Source organism: Miniopterus schreibersii (genome assembly GCF_964146895.1).
Source record: "Miniopterus schreibersii genome assembly, chromosome: 2".
Classification (NCBI taxonomy): domain Eukaryota; kingdom Metazoa; phylum Chordata; class Mammalia; order Chiroptera; family Miniopteridae; genus Miniopterus; species Miniopterus schreibersii.
In genome coordinates, this window is record NC_138102.1 from 28,854,675 (window position 1) to 28,877,405 (window position 22,731).

Consider the following 22,731-nt stretch of genomic DNA (forward strand, 5'->3'; position numbering starts at 1 on the left):
ACTCAGGTGGACTGAAGAAAAAACCTGCAATTAGTTCTGAGGTTCAGTATCCCTACCCTGACAATGGGAGAGCACCCTGCCGCAGGAAGCAGAACAGGAGGATTATGTGACTAAAGTCGTGTAAAGTTCAGACAGGGCTGAGTATGCCTGCACAGCGCTAGATTATAAAAGAATAATTAAGTCAGTCCATTGCCTTTACTTTTAGTAAAAACATGTATGGACTAATCAGTAAAACCTGACTGATATTTGGGAGTGGCTATGCTAACACAGGAAACTGGATTCCCATTTAAATTTTCTCTATGTTTAGACATTTACTTTCTGTCTCCTTAAGTCTCTCTCTCTCTCCTCTCTTTTTCTTTTGCATGATATAACTCAAAGAGAGTCGAATTAAAAGCCCTAAGAGAGAACTTGGAACAAATGTTCCTGTAAGATGGAAAAGAACTGTTTTAGATTCATGTGGTATATTAAAATGACACATTATACACTAAAATGTCACCATCTCCCAGAAAGAAACAATAAAGTATCAAAGATACTAAATTTACACTTACAGAAATGCAACATTTATAAAGTTAAACAAAACTCCTGAATTGCTTCTAAATGGCATGCTATAAACCTTAGCATGTTGTGCTCTGAAATAGTGTATTTGACTATTTATACTCAGCAAGCCAACAAAAGTATCTGGAATTAAATTCTTTTTTAATTTACACAAATGCACAATCTGAAATGTTTTAAATAATTACTTCAATGAAAAGGGGTTGTTCTTAGGGCAATATTATTTTACTGTCTAAATTGTATAAATGTATACATTTGACTTTTGCGTAGCTTAAAGATAACTGAAAATAGGACTACCATGACTAAGTGTAATCTTTTTCCTGGATACAGTTCTAGGAGAAGTAAAACATGCTAGAGAGGTTATGATGCCTCCAAAGAGATTGTTTACATTTTCAATTAAATTTAATTTCTTAAATTTGCAAGATATTAATACTTTCCCTCTGATACAGAAGATGTATTGGCATTTATGTGGGAGTTCCCAAGGTTGATGAGACGCTCAAAAGAAGTAATAGATGTGACCATCATTTCATATGTGGGTCAGTTTCAAGTACAGAATAACTCTGCCATCTGAATTTTTCCTTCACAAAAATAATATATTGAAGGCCTAACCCACAATGTGATGATATTAGGAGCTGGGGCTTTGGGAGGTGATTAGGTAGGGCCCCCATGAAAACATCAGTACCCTTATAAGGAAGAGACAAGAGCCTCCTCTCTCCACCTTGTGGGGATGCAGTGAGAAGGTGGTCATCTTCAAGCTAGGAAGGGTGCTCTTAAGAACCAAATCTGGTGCTCACTTCGGCAGCACATATACTAAAACTGGGCCGATACAAGGTTAGCATGGCCCCTGTGCAAGGATGACATGCAAATTTGTGAAGCATTCCAGATTTTTTTTTTTAAAAAAAAGAGCCAAATCTGGTGGCATGTTGATCTTGGACTATCTAAACTTCAAAACTGTGAGAAATAAGTGTCTGTTGTTTAAGCCACCCAGTCTATAGTGCTTTCTTATGGCAGACAGAGCTAAGACCCCTATGTGGACAAATATTTTATTTTATGTTGCAATAATGTACTTAAAATTTTAATAAGTCAAACTCTTTTGTTGAATTCAAAAAGTCATTCCACTATTTCATCACTGATGAACATAATATTTGCTTCCATTAGTAATAAAACTATTTCCTGGGAATAATAAAGTTTTGTAAGTTGTCTTTCTGAGGACATTCTTTTCTAAGAATCTTCAGAATTTTTTGTGTTACTTTTGTCATAAAGAATAAACAAGATAGTGTATAGGAAGAATTTAGTACAGTAATTAGCAAGAGTACAAAGAATATTGTGTGTGTGTGTGATTTTTCTTCTGCGTCCTATTGTCCCTATCATTTTGAATACTTTCTGTTGGTCATTACATCAAACAAAATGTGGAACCTTAGTGTCCCATTCTTTCTCTTCATTGCAATTCAAAAAACAAACACACAAAAAGCAATTAAAAAAAAAATCAAAGTTAATCATTACTTCAGTGTTTTCCCCCAAAATTACAATATTTGGGGAATCATTATAGCATTATTTATTGTGTTCTCTGGATTTATTATTCTACTATTTTAATTTAGCCTTAAATCTTAACCTTAACTTAGGTATTATTTTGCCCTGTAAATATTTTACACAAGAGATTTTACAACTGTGCAAGTAATTTTTTGTTGTTTCATAACTTTTAATTCAATATAGGGCTTAAATCTGCCTGCATTCTAACTCAGATTTGCTGTGAAAACTATTGTCTCGTGGACTTGGACAAACTTCACTCTCTCAACGCTGCTGGAAGGTACTGAAATGAGCAGTAGGATGCAGGGAACCTGACTGACAGTGTCCCTGCCCCTCCATGTGCTTATAACTCCACAGAGGAGACAACCATTAAATAAAAAGCTACAAGTGAAAAGAGAATAATAGGACAAGAGGTCAGAGCGCTCTGGGGACAGTTCCTTCATATGTAAAATAAAGAGCATTGGACCAGATGATCTGTAAGCACTTTCCCGCTCAGAGATTCTCTGCCACCGTCACTGCATTGTAAAGAATCTCAGAAATTTCCAGAGCATTCTAGTTTGACTAACCAGCCCACACAAAACCATGAAAAGAACTACTTTAGTCTTCGTATTATAGCTATTATTGTATAAAACGTGCTGTCAGTTTTCTTAGATGCAGAACCACAATCCCTATTTGAAAGTGTTGGGACCACGTATGTTACTAAATTTATTATTTTTTTCCAGATTGAACAGGTTAAGAAATATAAATAGCTTGGGAAGAGTTTTGCGACTAAATGAATTACCAGAAAAACACCAAAAGCTGGTTTTCAGAGAGTTAACTTTGAAATGTGGTTAATGGATTAACCACATGCCTGTTTTAGATTAATTCAACCACTGGCCTTAGAGCCAAGCAAGATAAGGTAATTCCTGTTTGCTTCCCCGAAGCCTTCCATATTTATACCTACAGCTGGAAAGTATCTTACACATTCGAACTATGTAAATTATATTCCAAAAACAAAAGCAGAACAATTCGGACACAAAGTACATGAAAGATGAAAAGCCTAATAGTTTTGTAAAAACAACTGAAACTTGGATTAAGTATTCTTAATAAAATTTGATACTACAAGCCAGTCAATTTTAAGGGATAAACCAAGTGACTCCGATATCCTGAGGGTTTGGGGCGGACTGACTGTACGACTATATATATTCATGAATGCGATAATAATGAATTTTACTACACAATCTCAACTTCAAAGGAAACAATCTCATTTTTAAAAGTTTCATTAACAACTGGAATGAACCATTTGCAAGGAAACCACTTGCTTTGCAGGTAGGTAATTCTTAAATATATATATATATACACACACCACAATTTAACCAAAATCTTGCATGCTTTTCATCTTTACAGGGAGACTTGGGACTTTTGACTATGCTCATAGAAAAGATCTTTTATTGGACTGACTATCTCAGTTCCAAGAAGGGCCCTGACACTTAAAGGAATTCTACCCCTCACGCCCCGCCCCGAGAAGCAACACCCCCGCCCACAGGAGACCCCGGGAACCCTGGCTTGCATCCGTACCTTCTCGGTCGTCTCGGCGGGTGATCGCGTCCCGCAGCAGGTCCCCGAGGCCGAAGCGCACCCTCGGGCCCCGGCCCGGCCCCCGGCGCCCCGGGGCCCCGCGCCGCCCGGAGCCCCGCTCGCGCGCGTAGTAGGCGCGCACCTGCTCGCAGCGCAGGCGCCGCACCAGCCGCTGCCGCTGGCCCAGGGGCAGGGTCTCCAGCAGGCACTGGTCAATTTCCATCTCATGCGATCGGAACACGTTACATAGCTGAAGGCAACCTGGAAGAAAGGCAGTGGGACAGTCACCAGGCCCGTCATCACAGCGCACAGCCGCATTCCGGCGCACGCGTCGCTCCCTGCCACCCAGCGCACGAGTCAGCAGCTCACTCACTCCGCTTTGTGCCTGGCATACAAATGCCAGGGCCTATGTACAGGCTGGGGGAAAGCAAAGAGCGTTAATAGATTTTCCTCTTTTTTTGAGAATTAATATCTTACTCAAGATGGAGTGGTGATTGCTGGGGGGTGGAGGAAGGTATTGGGGGGATCAATGGTGATGGAAGGGGACTGGACTTAGGGTGGTTAACACACAATACAGTGTACATATGATGTGTTATAGGATTGTGCACCTGAAACCCATATAATTTTGTTAACCAGTGTGACCCCAATAAATTCAATAAAAAGAAAAAAAGATTGCACGGTAATAACACAATTTTTAAAAAAAGAATTCCATATAGATGTATGGTTTTGTTTAACATCTAACCATTCATGTTTTCTTATTTCTTTAAAGCTATGCCAAAGCCCTAAAAGTATTACCACTGCGCTAAGATCCTTTATCTAATTGAATAATGCTGGCCATATTTTACATGCTAAGTTCTGGCAGGAAGCCATTCTAAGTCTTTCAGCTCACTCTAATAAAATTGGTTTTGCATATCCTGATGACTCTGCTAATCTAATGTAACAGAATATATGTAAGCTATAAATTGTTTATGTAGAACATAGGTATGCTATCAATTGTTTATATGACACAATGATCCTTTTTCACCAATTTATTGCTAAACATGTTTCCTAGTGATTGGTAACATTCATTCCTATGAAACCTAATAATGTTAAGTATAAAGATTAAGCACTGGAATGGAGGTTTTTCTCTTGGCAATTCAAAACTATGGATAAAATTGTTACGCTTGTATTATTTCTCTTACTCATATAGTGATTAACAAACTGAGTTCTCTGCCCTGAAAATGAAAATACTTTCTTTCAAGGTGCTATTTCCTATAAACACCACCCAAAACACCTATAATGGAATTGTACTAACTCATATATTTACCACTTGGTTAAAATTTTACTATTGGCAGAAAATTAATGTTAAAGCACTGAAAGTTCTAGAATCTGACTCACAAATACAGGTTCAGATAAGCATTTATATGTTCTTCTCTTAAGATATTTTTGATGTAAGTCAAGCAAGTAAAAGAAACTGTGCATGCACAAAAATGTAGTTCATCATATGCCATATCTGGAAATATCATGCCATAAGGGTACTGGTCCTTTGTCTTTGGAAATGTGCCCTATTCCTTTGAAAGGACAGCAAGTTGTGACACTATTTCTATTTCTGTTTCACCTGATGCTCTGCAAAGTGTTTTTCTCACAACCAACAGGCATGACAATCCATCCCTATGTTGCAAGTAAACTAAGTTGAGTCTGTGCCTTGGTCAAGATGAAAGAGATGATTTTATGACAGTCATAAATGTTCCATAAAGGCTCAAAAAAAGAGATACAGTGATTCTCTACAGCCAGGTATTTAATATACATAAGGGGGAGGGGAGAGAAGCAGTGTTGGAGAATTTTGCTTTGGTTGTTGGCATTTGGCAACATTTAGAATCATATGTTTTCATAAAGCTCTTCATAAGTATCTGTAATAGTGACGTTTGTTAGAAGTACCAAATAACCACACATAAAATATCCCTTTCCAATGACCTAAACACAAAGAGACAAGAGCATTTCTGAAATAATAACACATTTCTCCGTGTATGTTTGTTTGATAAAAGCCATGATCACCGTCACAAATAGATTGTGCAAATTCATTAATAATGGATGGGAAATATTTTTCAATTTCAAATCTATTTAGAAAACTGCACCAAGTTTGATTCATTGACTTGGATTCTCAAGACACGAGGACTTCCATAACTTTCCTGGGTTGCCAGCAGGTGCCCGGGGAATCTTTGGAGCCACTGAAAAACCTAAAGAAATAAAACCAATGACATTGCAGTGTCATGTGCTGAGTAGCACACAGTGGAATGTGGAAGATAATCTAATAAATACAAGAGTCCTCTAGCTTTTAACTCTAGAAAGGGGTCTTAAGTAATGTTTAAGGTGTGTGCAGTGACAGCTCATGATTCACTGAGCAACCATCCCAGGCTGTCAAAAAGGAGCACTGAGAGTAGTTCGTAAATTAATCCCCTTATGATTTGGAAAATCAGAAACTAAGGCTAGTAAATTTCAAATCCATACATGTACACAAGACTGATTTTTAATACATTTTCTTGTTAAATAATTCCCCATGCTTTGATTTTAAATGGTCTATACTTTGATGTATTTCATATTCTAGAAATGTATTGGACACTGAAACTTGTCTTACTAATTATGAGCGGATCAACTATCTTCGTGTATGTGCTGCTATCAATCTGTAAGACAATCGCTAAATATAACAAAGTTATAGGAAACATAGTTTTGAGGCAGTCCACTCAAGACTTACTGAACTTCATCACTGGGACACTGAGATGAAATTATCTCTACTCATTTTGGAGACTCGCATAAACTTGCTGTCGAAACCAAGTGAGGACATCACAAAAATGGAAGTTATAGATCAATCTCATTTATCATTACACATGCAAACAGTCTATATGAATATTAGCTAAATGACCCAGGACTGTGCAATTTGTTGGTGGAATAAAAGAATGGCTTATTTTAGAACACCCGGGAGTGTCTGTCACTACTTTAAATTCTGCTTCAAATTTAGAAAAGGAAGCTTTTATCTTACCTCAGTATGAAGGTTTTAGTAAACATAGGGATAAAAAAATTAAAAGAAATAAGGGCCATAAAATGTGGGTAGAAGCAGGAAAAAAATGTAGTTAACATTGTAAATACTGTGTTACACACATGTAAAAACAATAAACTCTATGACTCAGCTGTTAGGACTGACAGTCCAGAATTCTGCTCGACGCAAGTCAATACACACAGAGAACAAAGCTACATTTTCAAACCTAACAATAGATTCAGAGCCTCACTAATGTATAGAAAAAATTAAAGATATGATTTCACACTCACTTGACTGACAAATATAATAAGTGTTATAATACTGGAAAAACTTAAACTTAAGATGTATCTCTCCTACAACTATGAACTCTATAAACCTTTTGAAATATATGGCAGATAAAAATAAATACAAAACAATCTAGCATGCAAGGCAAAAGATTAGGAGTAACAAAAACCCATTTTGTAAACAAACCATTCCCTTATTTTTGAAGGAAATAAATATTTTGCTAATTATCTTTTCAATATTTTCTATTTGTGGCATTGGTAGAAGAGCAGACACTTGGATTAATGGAACAGAAAAGAGAACCTAGAGAATTAGTTCTACACAAATACAGCCAACTCCTTTGTGACAAAAGCGTAAAAGCGAGTCAGTGAGGGTAATCTTTCCAACAAACGATACTGGAGTAGTTGGACATCCATAGGGGAAAAATTAACCTTAACCTAAACCTCACACCTTATACAAAAAATACACACAAAATAGATCGTAGACTTAAATGTAAAGCATAAACAGTAACACTTTTAGAAGAATGTAGGAGAAAATACCTGATACTTGGTATTTTAGGCTTGATATCAAAACATGGTTCATAAAAGAAAAAAAATTATAGACTGGACTCTGTCACAACTAAAATCTTTGCTGTGTAAAAGTGCCCACTAAGAGGGTAAAAAGGAAAGCTACAGACTTGGGGAAAGTTCTTGGAAACCATGTATCTGACAGAAGAATCACATCTAGAATATACAAAGAACTCGAAACTCAACGGTAAAAATGCAAATGAACCAATTAGAAAATGTGAAAAAGACATGAAGACACATTTCACTGACATATATGGATGACAAATAAGCACATGGGAAGCTGTTCAACATTACCAGCCATTATAGAAATGCAAATTAAAACACGATGGGGTATCACTACACTTGTTAGAAGAGCTAGGATAAAAATAAAATTAGTCACAATACAAACACTGGTCAGGATGTGGGGAAGCTGGATCTCTTACCATGCTAGTGGGGAATGTTATCTAGCACAACCATTCAAGAAAATAGTTCACCAGTTTCTTTCAATAACTACATTATGTATTAATCTTTCTAGGTGAGATTATGTGGTTCATAAAACTATAAAACTCACAGACAAAAAACAGATGTTTCATGACACTGGACTTAGCAGTGATTCCTTGGATAAGACACCAAAAGCTCAGGCAACAGAAGCAAAAATACACAAACTGGACTAACTAAAAGATTCTGTGCATCAAAGGACACAGTCAACAGAGTAAAAGGCAACCCATGGGATGGGGAAACATGGGAGAAAATATTTGTACAGCACTTGTCTGATAAGGGGTTAATATCCAAATATATAAAGAACTCTTACCACTCAAAAATAAAAATGTCAAGTAACCAAATTTAAAAATGGGCAAAGGATTTGAATAGATGTTTCTCGAAAGATGATATACAAATGCACATCAAGTACAAAAAACGATGCTCAAAGTCACTAATCATCAATGAAATGCAAATCAAAACCACAGTAAGCTATCACCTCACACCCATTAGAATGGGTATTACAAAAAAAAACACAAAAAACAACACACACACACAAAAAACTCAGAAAATAAGAAGTGCTGGGGACCCTTTTGCACTGTTGGTGGGATTGAAAAATGGTGCAACTACTATAGAAAACAGTATGAAGTTTCCTCAAAAAATTAAAAATAGAACTACCATAGGATCCAGCAATCTTACTTCTGGGTATATGCCCAAAAGAATTGAAAACAGTATCCCTAAGAGATGTTTGCCCACTTACATTCATTACAGCCCACTTCAAAGTAGCCAAGAGGTGGAAGCAACCTAAATGTCATCAAGGGATCACTGGTTAAACACAATGACATATATACATACAATGGGCTGTTTATTCTGCCTTAAAAAGGAAGGAAATCCTATCACATGATAGAACGTGGATGAACACTCAGCACATGCCCAATGAAATTAACCAGTAACAAAAAGACAAATACTGTATGATTCCACTTATATGAGGTACCTAAAGTAGTCAAATTCATAGAAACGATTTAGAACAGTGGTTGCCAGGGGCTGGAGAGAAGAAGAAGGTGAGAGTTGTTGTTTAATGAGTATAGAGTAGATTTCACAGATAAAAAATGGTCTGGAGATCTGTCACAACACTGTGAATATGCTTAACACTATTGAACAGTACACTTAAATTGTTTAAGCTAGCTCGGCCAAGAGTGGCTCAGCGGTTGAGCACTGGCCTAGGATCCAGGAGACTGCAATTCGATTCCTGGTCGGGGCACACGCCTGGGCTGCGGGCTCGATTCCCCAGCAGGGGGCGTGCAGGAGGCAGCCAATCAATGGCTCTCTCATCATTGATGTTTCTCTCTCTCTCCTCTCCCTCTCTGAAATCAATAAGGACATATTTTAAAAAATTAAAATAAAATAAAAAGTGGTTAAGCTAATAAATGCTTTTATTGCGTTTTGCCACAATAAAAAAGTGTATGTGTGGGGGGGGGGGGAGAAGACAAGGGGCTGCATGCATCACAGGAGTTTTAAAAGGATACATAGTTTCAGTATTTAATGAAAAATGTATGTGCAAATATATTGCTTATCCTATTTTATTAAAATGTTTGCTAGGAACTCTTAAGAGCCTAGAGGTGGGTGCCCAGGAAAGAAATTAGCATGCTTGCACATAGGTGCTGCACACACACACACACAGTTATATCTACACACCCAACAACTCTCCTAGCAGAAGTTTTATTCTCAGAGTCAACTGTTAAAACATGCTTCCAGAGTAATTTTTTACTGCTTGTACAATGACAATGAAACAAAGGAAGAATGAGGATTTTTACAGACAAGAGTATAATCAATTTCAACACACTCCCCCAGAGCCTTAGAAAAAACCTTCTTTTGCACTGAAGTCTTTGAAAATGGCTAGATTTTAACATCCTTGTAATCAAACTGCAGGTCCACACCCTTCTTTATAGAGCAAAAAACAGTACAAAAAAAATTGCATTTCGAGAAGCTATAGATGCTGTGCCCTAAAATATCTCAATATTTAAGTTCACAACGCCTGCTTCATATAATCCAGCACTGAAACACTACTTTGAAAGATAGAAGAAGAAATTTAATTTAAATTCTACTCAAGAAAATCAACAATATTTTTCATCTCACTACTTTACTGTCTTTAATTTTTTAATTTATGTATCATGTGACCATTTCTTGGGTCTCCATCCAATTATTAGGGCATGCTTGTCTAATGAGAAAATGTAAAAAATGTTTTATTTTTTAAATTAAAATGGAAATAAATACACACAACACAAAAATTACTGCATATTCTAAAGTAGATTTATTTTGTACATACCAATCTATACCTTTCCACATTTAATATTTCCCTTGCAATATTTATTTAATAACAAGTGATTTCATTATAACAAATAGCTTTTCGGTGGATACAGATTTAGTCATAATTCTTGTTTCTGTTCCAGAGTAACAATAAAACTGAAGATTGTTACCCTCAGGTCATGTTCCTGATTCATTATCCAAGTGGACGCAGATGTCTAATCAAATCTATAGTTGACGGAAGGCAGTATGTCATGGATGCTCTGTCCTGATATGGTTCCCAAATCATACCTGGATTTGCCTTGATACTATGAGGACTGAATGACCAGGCTTCTTTTCAGAGACACCCAGCTACACCCAGGATCTGCAGAGCCTGGGGATTTGGAGCCACACTCAATGAGAACTTCTCTGGGGAAGTCTACCCCCTGTAAGACTAGAACTGCCTCATGATGGCTGTTTTCAGATGCTTCTGATGGCATGCTGTATTGCTGAAATCAAACCCTGTCTTCTCATGGCTGCCCCTGCCTTTCTAAACACTATGCTCCTACTACTAGGTGTTTCCAAGTTCTAGAATCCCAGTTGCTGTCCTGTCCCTTCCAAAGGAGGGCCATACTATAAAATTATAACAGTCTTAGACAAGCTTAAATTTTTGGGTAGCTCAAGAGAGAAGTTCTCTTTGGTTCATACTCAATAAAAGAGAGATTCTCTGCCCCAAATATGCATTTGGGGGCCCTCAGACTTTATATAACCTTCTCTTATGAATCCATATCTACTTATGTCATCCTTAGTCAACAATTTCCATCCTGGTTGAAAGAGACTCAGCTCACTCCATTCCTTCCAGAGAATTTTTTAATAGACAAATTCCCTGGTGTTCAGATTGTCTGAGAACGGTACACCTTCCAGTTTCAACACACTGGTTCCCTCCCGAGGAAATAGAAGCTTTGACTGGCTTCATGACCCCACTAGTCAGTCAAGCAGCTTCCCAGATGACTTTAGTCTGAGCCCTGCAGCAACACTGTAAAACAAGCATGTGCATTTCAAGTACAAAACCAATGAGTTCATGCTTTACCGTAACATTTCCTCCCTAAATTTCTTTTTTTTAATTCAAAAGTTTGTGTGTATGTGCCTATGCAACTCTAATTTCATGACTGTAAATAATTTTTTAAATTTCATCATTTTCCTGGGTCTTGCGATTTTTTTTATGTAAAATGTTGCTTTGATATAAAATATTTGATATTTGACATTATTTTGATATAAAATATTTTCAGCCCTGAAATGGGTTGAGACAAAATTTAATTTCACACTTAATACTTAATTTTGGCTTTATAAAGTCTGTTTTTCCCCTTTTCTCTGTAAAGAAATTAATTCAGGAAAAAAATAAGATGATAAAATGTCTATTATCCTTTCTAGGTTAAAAAACAGTCTAGGTTAATAGTTTGTGGTTTTAAATTATCTTCATTGCTCCATCAATTTTTAAGACACAATTTCAGGTGAAAGAAACTCTTCAAGGACAATTTAAAACCCAGTATCAAAACAAAAAGTATACTTCACAGAGAAACATCCCTATGTCCAACGTAAGGACCCTCCTTATCTCAGGTCTTAGTTATTGCATTGAACTCCCTTGGCTTTAGCCTTGCACCATCTAGTCTTGCTGGGCAGACTTTTCAAAATTACATGTGTCTTAATACTAACCCAGAATGTTGATGTAGCAAATAAGTCATAATCCATGAGCCCATCATCAATGGGCTCTACCTTGCCAACTGAAGATATTACTAATAAGTGCCCCAAACAAATAAACCAGCCTTCTACATACCTTCCAATTTCATTCCTGTCTTCCTGCTACTCCATTATATGGAATATGAAACTATCTTTAACTGCCTACAGGGTGGCCCATTATTTCTTCTGGGGGCACCTTCCTTCTGGGAATCACCTTTCCTCTCTCACCTCAGGTAGCTCTAGTGGAATTATTAAAATTGTTGAACAATTCAACTGCCCACAGGATTGGAAATGTGACCTAGGTGAGCCCATCATAATGATCATACACTGACGGGAAGTGTTGGGCTCTACTGTCATCCTTGGCCATATCTATCGCTTCAGATACTCCAGGCTTCCCAATCTATCATGGTCCTTGTGATCCCATCATGTTGGCCATTCTTGTCTGTTGTAACTCGGTGTGCTTGCTCTACAGAGTCACAGCTGGTAAGAACCGCTGCTAATGGTCTTTTCCTCAGAATTCTTGTGGGTAGATGAGACAGTGCTCTGTATGTTGTGGGAGGTGGAAGGAGGTTGATGCAGAGGGTGGTGTAAGGAGATCTGAGGCAGGGTAGACAAGATTGAGTCTCTAAATGTCAAGAAATACATATTGGCCTTTTAAAGATACAAGGAAACAATCTACATACTAAACCTTACAAGGTTTAGAGCTCATTTTCACCGCAGAAAATGACTGTAGGTACTGGGAAAATAAAAACTGTTAAAACATGTCTTCATTAAAGAATATTAATGGCAGTCATTTATATAATTTGATTACTATTGATGACTCATATGCATTTATCAAATATTGTTGTAAGAATCATTAATATGTGTCCGATGTTATTAATGTAAGTTTAGTTTTAACACCAAATCAGGTTTGTTGTATGATCAATCTTTTTTTACCTGGGGGTATCGAGACCCAGCCTAGATCTGGCAAAAGTAAGTCCTCACCACAAGCAAGGGATACGTGAAAGACCCAGCAATGGCCACCACCTCTGCTCAGGCCCCCACTCAGGTGTCTCTACTCTTGATTATTTGGGGGAACAAGGATAGGGCACAAAAATACCTGAAACTATACCCACAACAGCACTTAGAAACTTCCCAATGTTCAAAAACCTGACTTTTAAAATGCCACTAGTATTACTCTCTGTATAGTCTTGAACTAAACTTACTACTACTAATCCCATTAAGAATTATTAACCAAACACTCTAAAAGTATTTTTACATCACTAGACTCCAGACTAGATTTGTAAACTAGCATTTCTAGAATTCTCACATGTGTCAGTTTCCCACGTAGATTTCTCTTCCTGAAACAAATGGATGCTACTGAAAACCAATTATTAAGATGTACTTTTACAATTTCATTTATGCTTAAATCACAGATTAAGATAGAATTAAAACAAGGTTAAAAATAGGAAATAACTATGTCAAATGTGATATGCTTCAGAGACTGTCTATAAATAGGAGCTTGAGTTTCTTTAAGAATTCCTTTATTATAAAGCCATTTGAACTATAAAGAGACTATGAGCCTTCCATTAAAAATCACTTCCTCTACTAATTATCTAAAGAGAAAAGCCTTCTCATTATGCTAATATAATAAAGCGGGAACAAATTTTATTTTGCCAGCACGTGGTTTACAATTTGGAGGGAGGGAGAGAGGGATAGCTGGATGGATGGAGGGATAGATGGAAGGATGGATATAATAAATGCCAGTCACTGGAGATCTGGTATCCGAAAAAGGGTGAGTAGAGAAAGCGCAGAAACCCTGGAGATGAGAAAACAGGAGAAAGACAAACATGCCCACTGTGGAAGCATTCCTGAGCTATCGCTGCTGAACCACAAAGACATGGAAGCCAGAAGCTGTTCTGTTATCAGAATGAGCTCAGGATCTGCTCTCAAGCTAGAGCTGAGGACACAAAATTCAAGGCTGGACCCAGGTTAACAGAGCTGTGATATATAGGGCTCAGAGCAAATGGGGAGTACAGCAATAATCCTCTCACTAAAACTGTCTAATTGAGATTTTCAAAAATAAAACCATCTATTTAGTGTTTCCCAATCCTGTGGCTTAATACCTACAGTTCAGTGGTTTGATTACCATATTTCTATGACTTCTGCTTGCTAGTCAAATTCTCCATAACAGGTGAGGAAGTTTAGTGTGTCAAGATACAAAAAAAAAAAAAAAATGACAACAAACAACATGAAAACCTGTCTATGAATATTTATAGAGGTTTTACTCCTAATAGTTGAAAACTGGAAACAACCAAAATATCCACAAACTAGCAAATGGATAAACACATTGTTGTATGCCCATACAAGAGACTAGTCCTCAACAACAAAAGAGAGCAAACCTGATACCTGCATCAATGTGGACGACTCTCAGATGGATTACACTAAAGGGCAGAAACCAGTTTCTTCAAATCACTAAGCACACACATACTATACAGCGAGCAACTGCATTCCTGACACTTATCTCTCAGGAACAAAAGCTCATGTCCATGCAAAAATGAGTAGGGAATTGTTCATAGCGAATTTATTTCTAATAGACAAAAAATGAAAACAAAAAAATATCTCCCAATAGATGAATAGATTTAAAAAACATGATACATCCATTCCATGGAATACTACTGAGTAATAAAAAGGAAGAAACAATTGATATATACAACAACTTGACTGGATCTTAAGAGCATTATGCTGAGTAAGAGAAGCCAATCCCAAATGATCGCATTCTATATAATTCCATTTATATGACATTCTGCAAAAAGCAAAGGTACAGGGACAGAAACGAGATCTGTGGTTGCCCAGGGCTGGTAGCTAGGGGAGGAGATGGTGAAGGGAATGAGGAAACTTTCTGGAGTGAGGAAATGTTCCACATCTGGATTGGGGGGCAGTTACATGTTGGCATGCATTTGTCAAAATGCATCTAACTATACACCTAAAACAAGTTGTAAATGTACCTTGTACCTCAATAAATTTGACTTAACAGAACAAGTTAAGCTTAGAACCAATTTTTCAAATTTCTGTTAGAAAGTGTTAAAATAGATGTTTCAAAAAACAAAAGCATTTTCAGTTATATGTTGCTACAATGAACATTTTTAATAAGAGAAAAATACTTTTTGGTATGATTTTTAAACAAAATCAATCACTTTTACAAGGATGAAATATACAGTCTTATAAACAAATTCCAGCCCTTGTCGTTTGTTGTAAACCAGAGGAACGAGAGAAAAAGAATACCCAGTGTTATGAGGTGTCTGGTTAACGTGAGGAAGAGCACAGCAACTACATATCTGCCCCAAATTCTCCATCTGCATCACACGCCACAGGTTTCTAAGAGTTTTCACGTATTGTCACGGGACTTCAGATTTCAGGATTCTGGCAACAAAGATGCCATTTTGAGAGCTATATGCTCAGTACCAAGGACAGCACCTGCACCTCCTCTGTATCCAGCCGAGTGGCTACGTTTTGACTTCAGAGATGGATGAATTCGTGACGGATAAAGGGAGGGAGGGAAGAGGGACTTATTAATGGACTGACTGGCTTTCACAGATACCAACGAAGGGATGATATTATCAGCTACAATTTTCAAATGAGGAAATCAAGTACCAAAAACAAAAAACAAACCAACGTAGAAAGTGGCTGAGACACCCTGGGGAAGCGTCCTACACGTCGAATGGTCGGAGAGGATGCGCGCTGCCTCCCATCCCCCACACTGGCTACATCTGCCGTCAGAGTGGACACTGGTGGGGACCCCAGGCCACGCCTTACTGGGCGTACCTTAAACTGATTTGGCTGGGACATCAGAGGTGATGTTCTTTATGGATCACTGGTGAGATGAAAGAGAAAAATTAAGACTTGTCTAGGATCTCATGAGAATAGAAAAGGTGAAGCAATGTGTGGCCCTGCACTGATCTATTCGAGCGCCCTGCAGAAAGGGTGTAATCTCAGTCCCCCAAAGCCAAACTTACAGGTGAAGTTGTTCAGCGTAAAGAACAATGAGCTAGAAATTTGGGAAACAATTCAACCTTTGAATGGTTTTCTCCTTTCAATGATACTCCACAGAATTGACTTTTACGTACTTAAAATATGAGGCATCAAGAGGCATATCCTCCATCAATCTCATATTTATTTTCAGCCCACTTGGGTGAGTAACTTCCTCCTTTTCTACTAACAGCCAGAATGAAGAACAGTCCATTGATTTCCACAAAACCATTCATTAATTTGATTCTGTCTCTCCTGCCACTCCTCATTTGTAGATAATAAATAATTCAAGCCTCTTTCACCTTTCCATATGCAGAAGGCCCCAAAGCTCTGCCTTTCAGTTACCCTTCCCTCAGCCACTTCCGACGAGCCAAAGGCTTTTATAAGCTGAACTAAACAAAACCGGGGCAGTGCTCAGGATGCACCAATAATTCATGCAATGTCGTAATTTCCATTTTGTGTTCTATCATCTTGCTTTAAAGTGTAGAGGAACTTCCAATTAGTTATTTTTTAACCAGAACTATCTGTGGAGATGATGTATTTACTGAACTACCCACAATGAACTCTGAATATGTACTTGAAGCAATAAGTCAATTTAAAACCCAACAGTTTACGAATCATTTCAATGGACTTTGCAGCTGTATGATGCATTCTCCTTAGAAAGGAAAATATAGTTCAACTGTGGTTTGGAACAGAAGTTTTCAAAGCCTGGTACAAAAGGGTGACTTTATGTGCAATCATTCTTACAATATGATTTTACTGGTACTATTCTCACATGAATTTATTTATGAAAATTGTTAAATACCAATGTTTCTTTTATGTCAATGCTTTCTAAAACTGCACTGTCAGTATCATTGTTGTCATTTTAACTTCTTAAAAAAATGGAAATGTCAGAGATTAAAAGAAAACAGTCCTAAAACATAGCTTTTAATGATGGTGAGTGTGGAAGAATAAACGGGATTGAGTTTTCAAAGATTACGAAGTAGATGCAGTAAATTAAAAACTATGCAAAACTTTACACTTAAAAAAACATTTTTCAGGACCGCATCTCTCTCCAACAATTGATCTTTCTCTCTTTTTCCTTTTATTATTTTTTTCAGTGTATCCACCATTACCATTTTTTGCTGCCATAGTCACATCCTTCACAACTCCTAAATTCGTCCCAAAGCCTAAGGTTGCTGGTACTCCAGTCTCCTTCATATTGGTCCACTTTCATCTACTCTCAGATAACTCACCAGAACGCACTGCCCTCCACGCAGGTGTGGACTGTCACACGGGCCACCCACCTGGCCTCCCGCACTCCACCGCTGCTCCCTGCACTTGTTCTCCATACTTGATCTTAGTAACGTAAGTCTTTTGTTTTAATTTTTTTTTTTTTTTTTGAGAGAGAGAGGAACATCGATTTGTTGTTCCACTTATTTATGCATTCATTGGTTGCTTCTTGTATGTGCCTTGACTGGGAATCGAACCCATAACCTTGGCATATCAGGATGACACTAACCAACCGAGGTACACCCGGCCAGGGCCTTGTTGTCCATTCTCCCAGTTAAGAGATTTTAATGGATTCCAAATGCTCTCAGGAAAAGTCTACACGTGGCGATACGGCCTACAGGCCCTTCACAATCTGGACATCCATGTTTAAGAAGAAAAAGCATAAATTCAGTTTGGATATTCCACGTTTGCAGTGCTGACAGGGTCAGCTTGGGTTTGACAATATGTACCTGGAGATCCTGACAAAAACCCAACCAGAGATATTTTCCTGGAATCTATGTGCAATGATGTCGAAGATGAAGTAATGAGTCTAAGGAGGATACGTATTTTTTAAAAAGCAAAGCACAACTTTCTCACTAATCAGACAATAGCGTCCATTCATTCTATCTTATAAACGTCTCTCAAATCAGACCGTGCGTCATCATCCCAACTGCCACCATCCTGATTTAAGCTGTCACCTGGCCTAGCGCCTTGACTACTCCCTTTTCAATCACTCCTGTCATCCATCCTCTACGTTACTACCAGAATGACAGTTCCAAACACAATATTTCCCTCACTCTTTCAAATCACTCAAGTAGCTCCCTCACACGATAAATAACATTTAAAAATCATCATACTGTCCAAATATCGCATTGCTCCTTCCCCACCAGATGGGGCTCCTTTTGTCTGTTCTCTGAATGTGCCTCTCACTCACCACACTGCTGGTTTTACACACGTCTCTCCTCCCAGGTTCCTTGCCGATGACCATGAGCAAATGCCTCAGGCTGGCCCAGCTCCCTGCACGCCTTCCCCACTACAGAACGGGGTCCTCCTTTTGCCTTCGCTCATCACAGTGACCTACAGAAACGCACCTAACGTGTTTATACACTCTCCAGTCTCCCCTCTAGACTGTGAATTTCTTGCAGAAAATAAGTCTATTTATACATATAAACTGAGTGTACAGCATAATGTCTGACATGAGGGGATGATTAAAACATTTGAAAATCATGGGTGTAAAAAAGACTAAGCCAAGAACCTGGAAAGGAAGAGTAAGTCGAAAAGATACAAGGACGCTTTTAGAGGAAAGCTAAATGGGAGTGGGAGTCACAAGATAAAGTCACAGTGTTAAACTATGCAAACACAGGAGTGGGCAAAAGGAGGTTTACAGTTGTTCGTATGGAAAGTAATACAATGAAAAATAAATACTAATACACAAATAATCTGTTTCATGTACTCACAACTATAAATCTACTGTTGCCAACCCCTGTATTTTGAGATAAATGGGGAATTAAAAAAGGGAATTTGACGTTTCAATACAATAATAGGTAGAGTGGGAGCTAAAATGCAGTCATTGGATAGTAACTGGAATTTGAGAGGCATATATAAATAACTTTTGAAACAAGTTTAGAAGCAAAAGTAAATGGAGCTATAGAATACAAGTTTGAGTAAAGAGAACATTAAAATAAAAAGTAATATTTACTATGAGTTTGGAAAGTATTAATAAAATAAATATTTAGTTTTAAAAAGCTAAGTTCTGAGAACTTAGATTCTTTAAATTAACATTATGAAACATGCTCATCCCTGCCTCAGGGCCTTTGGACATGCTGTTCCCGCTGCTTGTCTTCCACACTTCAATTACTCAGAGGTCACTTCTCAAGAGAGGTCATCCCTTAATAACCTATTTAAAATTACCCCCATCCCATTTTGCTCTCAGGTGGCTCATTAAGTCTTTAAACTCCTTTATTTTCTTCACATCAGTTGCTACTATCAAAAATTTTATCTACATCTCCGCGTCAACTTGTTTACTCTCTGTCTCCCCACTAACATGGAAATTTCAGGATGGGAGGGGTGTTAGCTTGCTTGCTTATCCTTTTAAACCAGTGCTTAGAAAAGAATAGGAGCTCAATAATATATTTTTTAATTAATCAATATGTATATGAATTAATGAGACAGAAGAAAAATGAAATCAACTTAATCCATGTGACTCACTTAAGTTACCATGGCATGTTTATGACCCTTAAGTGACACTAAGTGTAAGCCAACCATTGAAAGCACAAAGATCCCCCTTTCATTCACCAAACAGCCTACAGAAAGAGAGGGTATCATATTAGAATAACAGATGTCAAGTAAGAACATGGGTGTGGAACCCTCCAGATATTATGACAAGCCTTTAATAATGCAATGTCAACACTGTAGCAATACACAGAGATCTATCCCTGGATGGACCATCAGGACAAAAGGAGCCATGACATTCCTAAGAGTCTGTATAAAAGTGAACTATACGAACATCACAGTCAAATCTTGAAAAACAGACATGTACTACAATAATTTTATCACTTTATACATATTCTTCTATTCTGTTTCTTCACTTCACAACTGTTAACACAGGAAGAATAGATATCAATATAATAGAAAGAAAGAAAGAGAGCTGTCTATGCCCCTCATTAGCACAATTAATTGTTTGTATCATTTTTTAAATTCTGTTAGGTTTATGAGTCCTGGATTTATCACTAGTGTGTGAGCTTTACTTATTTTCTCTTTTATTCTATTAATATTCTATAAAATATGTTTAATACAAAATAGACCCAGAGACATTGAAGCATGCAACAGACTGTTGTATCTCAGAGGGAAGAGGGAAGGTGGGTGGGAGGTGGGAAGAGATTAACCAAAGAATTTATATGCATATATGCATAACCCAAGGATGCAGACAATAATGGGGTGAAGGCCTGGGGAGGGGCAGGAGCAGGGTGGAAGGGGTCAATGGGGAGAAAAAATGGGATACCTGTAATACTTTCAACAATAAAGATAAAAATATTAAAATATTCTTATAATTCTTACAAATATATAAAATGCCAAATAATTATCAATACTGTTATAAAGATAAGTTTCATTTTGGAGCAGTTGTGCTATATATTGAAACTAATTTATTTTGTAAAATTATAGGTACTATTGATCTACAGATCTTATTCTAACACATTATTAAGTTTAAATTGTGGGGTAATTTTTTTTTTTTTTAATATATCTTTATTGATTTCAGAGAGAGGAAAGGAGAGGGAGAGAGAGAGAGAGAAACATCAATGATAATGATGAGAGAGCCATTGATCGAGCCCGCAACCCGGGCACGTGCCCTGACCCGGAATCGAACCCCGATCGCCTGGATCCTAGGTCGATGCTCAACCGCTGAGCCACGTCCGGCTGGGGGGGGGGGGTGTAAATTTTTTAAGACCTGACTAGAATTTTTTTTTCATTTAAGACAAGTTCATTTTAGTTTTCAATGGAAACAAATATTTGAGAATATCTAATAATCAGAAGAGATTAAAGTTAATATAAAGCTATAGTCACCAAAACAGTACGGCCATAAACTAGACAAACAGATCAGTGTAACTTAACAGAACCCAGAAATAGATGCAAGTACATTTTGGAATTTAAAATGTCACTAAGCCCAGCTGGGCGTGGCTCAGCGGTTGAGCGTCGACCTGGGATCCAGGAGATCAGGGTTCGATTCCCAGTTGGGGCACATGCCTGGGTTGCGGGCTCGAGCAATGGCTCTCTCATCATTGATGTTTCTATCTCTCTCTCTCCCTCTCCTTTCCTCTCTCTGAAATCAATAAAGATGTATTTTTTAATAAATAAATAAATAAATAAATAAATAAATAAATAAATAAATAATAAAGTGTTACTAAAATGGAGTTTCAATTTGGTGGATAGGATTGGTGTATACAGAAACAAAGAGGAGGAAAAAAGTTCCTTCATCTCACATTGTACATACAACTTAATTTTTCAAGGACTAGAATTTAAAATATAATAATAAAGTTTAGAATCATATGTTAAGGACTAATCATTTAGTTTTAGGAATTACAGACAACTCAAAGCAATAATAAAACTAAAACCCATAAAGGAAAAAAAGAGACATCATTTCTATACAATTATTAGAAAATTAGGTGCCAAAAGTTCCCAAAACAAAGACAAAAGAAAAAACATAAAAGTGATATTCAGTGAAAATCACTGTATTTCCAGAAAAATACTGATATTTCCTATAAAAGAATATACAAACTTGATTTTTAAAAGGATAAACAACAATTCATTATAAAAACAATGATGACAGATATAAAGAAATAGGAATAATAAAAATGGGGGAAACCCCTTAATTATTAGTAAAATAAAATTAGGGCCTTGTGAGAAGCTATATTTCAACCATAGAGTCAACAGCATTCGGAGACAGCATCTCAGGCTGGCAGAGACGCAGGGAGGAGCACTGTCTGCTGGTGGTGGGAACCTGAAGTGCTATAGCTTATTGGAGAAGAATCTGGCAGTTGCTATAATACTTAAAACTACATATGCCATTTGATACAGCAATACTGCTTTTGTGAATCAATACTTTAGTAATATAAGCAAAATATAATGCCTATCAAAAAAGAGAAGAGTTTATAAGTAAATGGCTTAATAAAACCATAGAATATTACGTAGCTATCAAAACAAGAATAACTTGATACACCTTTATTGGTCAGAAAAGGTGCCCATGCTGTTATAGGAGACAGGGGGACATCAGAGTTTAAGGTACATATTAGGGAAAATACATATGGCATTTAAAGCCACAGAAATGAATGAGGTCAGCCAGGAATTTGGCAAAGTGTCAGGGCCATGCTCTAAGGAGAGAAAGCCAACCATGAGGCATAGAAAAAGCTGCTAGCAAAATGGGAGAAAAATCCCAAGAATTGTAAAAGAGGAGGCAGTAGCCAAGTGAGAAATTAACCTGAGGAAGGACTCGTATCCATAGGATTTTGCCACATAAAGGTGGTTTTTACTTAAGTGGATTCAGTGGAATGGTGAATGGGGCAGTGTTTTGAGGAATAAAAAGGAAATGAGGGTCGTAGATCATGTGTACACACAGGCAGTTTTCCCAAGGTGAGATCTGGGGTGATGGCCAGGAAGAAATACGAGGTCAAGGGAGACGGATTATGTGAAGGTGGGCACGTCAGGCCATGTACTTGCGCTGATGGAAACGTGCAGTAGAGAAGAGATTGATGTGCAGGATGAGAGAGCGCTGAAGGAGTGAGGCAACAGGGGACAGAGTCCAGAGCGCACTGGCTTTGGATACAAGGAACAATTCATGGTTACAGAAAGGAAGTGGGCAGAGTTTATATGTAGGCAGCTCTGTAGATTTAATGATAGGAAGACACAGGAGTTATTATCTGATGGATTCTATTTTCCCAGGGTGGGAGGTTTAAGGGGTCTCTGGCATGAACAATCACACCTTCCGGGCAAATGTAAGGAAGGTGA

The 22,731-nt window shown here is 37.5% G+C and overlaps 1 protein-coding gene across 2 annotated transcripts in view; it reads right to left on the bottom strand.

Moving 5' to 3' along the window:
- MYO16 (myosin XVI) overlaps positions 1–22,731 on the bottom strand; it is a 474,768-nt gene that overhangs the window by 358,060 nt on the left and 93,977 nt on the right. For both annotated transcript variants that reach the window (XM_081128844.1, XM_081128843.1), the window contains exon 2: positions 3,637–3,897. In XM_081128844.1, the coding sequence (XP_080984970.1) occupies positions 3,637–3,859 (223 nt within the window). In that variant the 5' untranslated portion in view covers positions 3,860–3,897. The remainder of the gene's footprint in view (positions 1–3,636; positions 3,898–22,731) is intronic.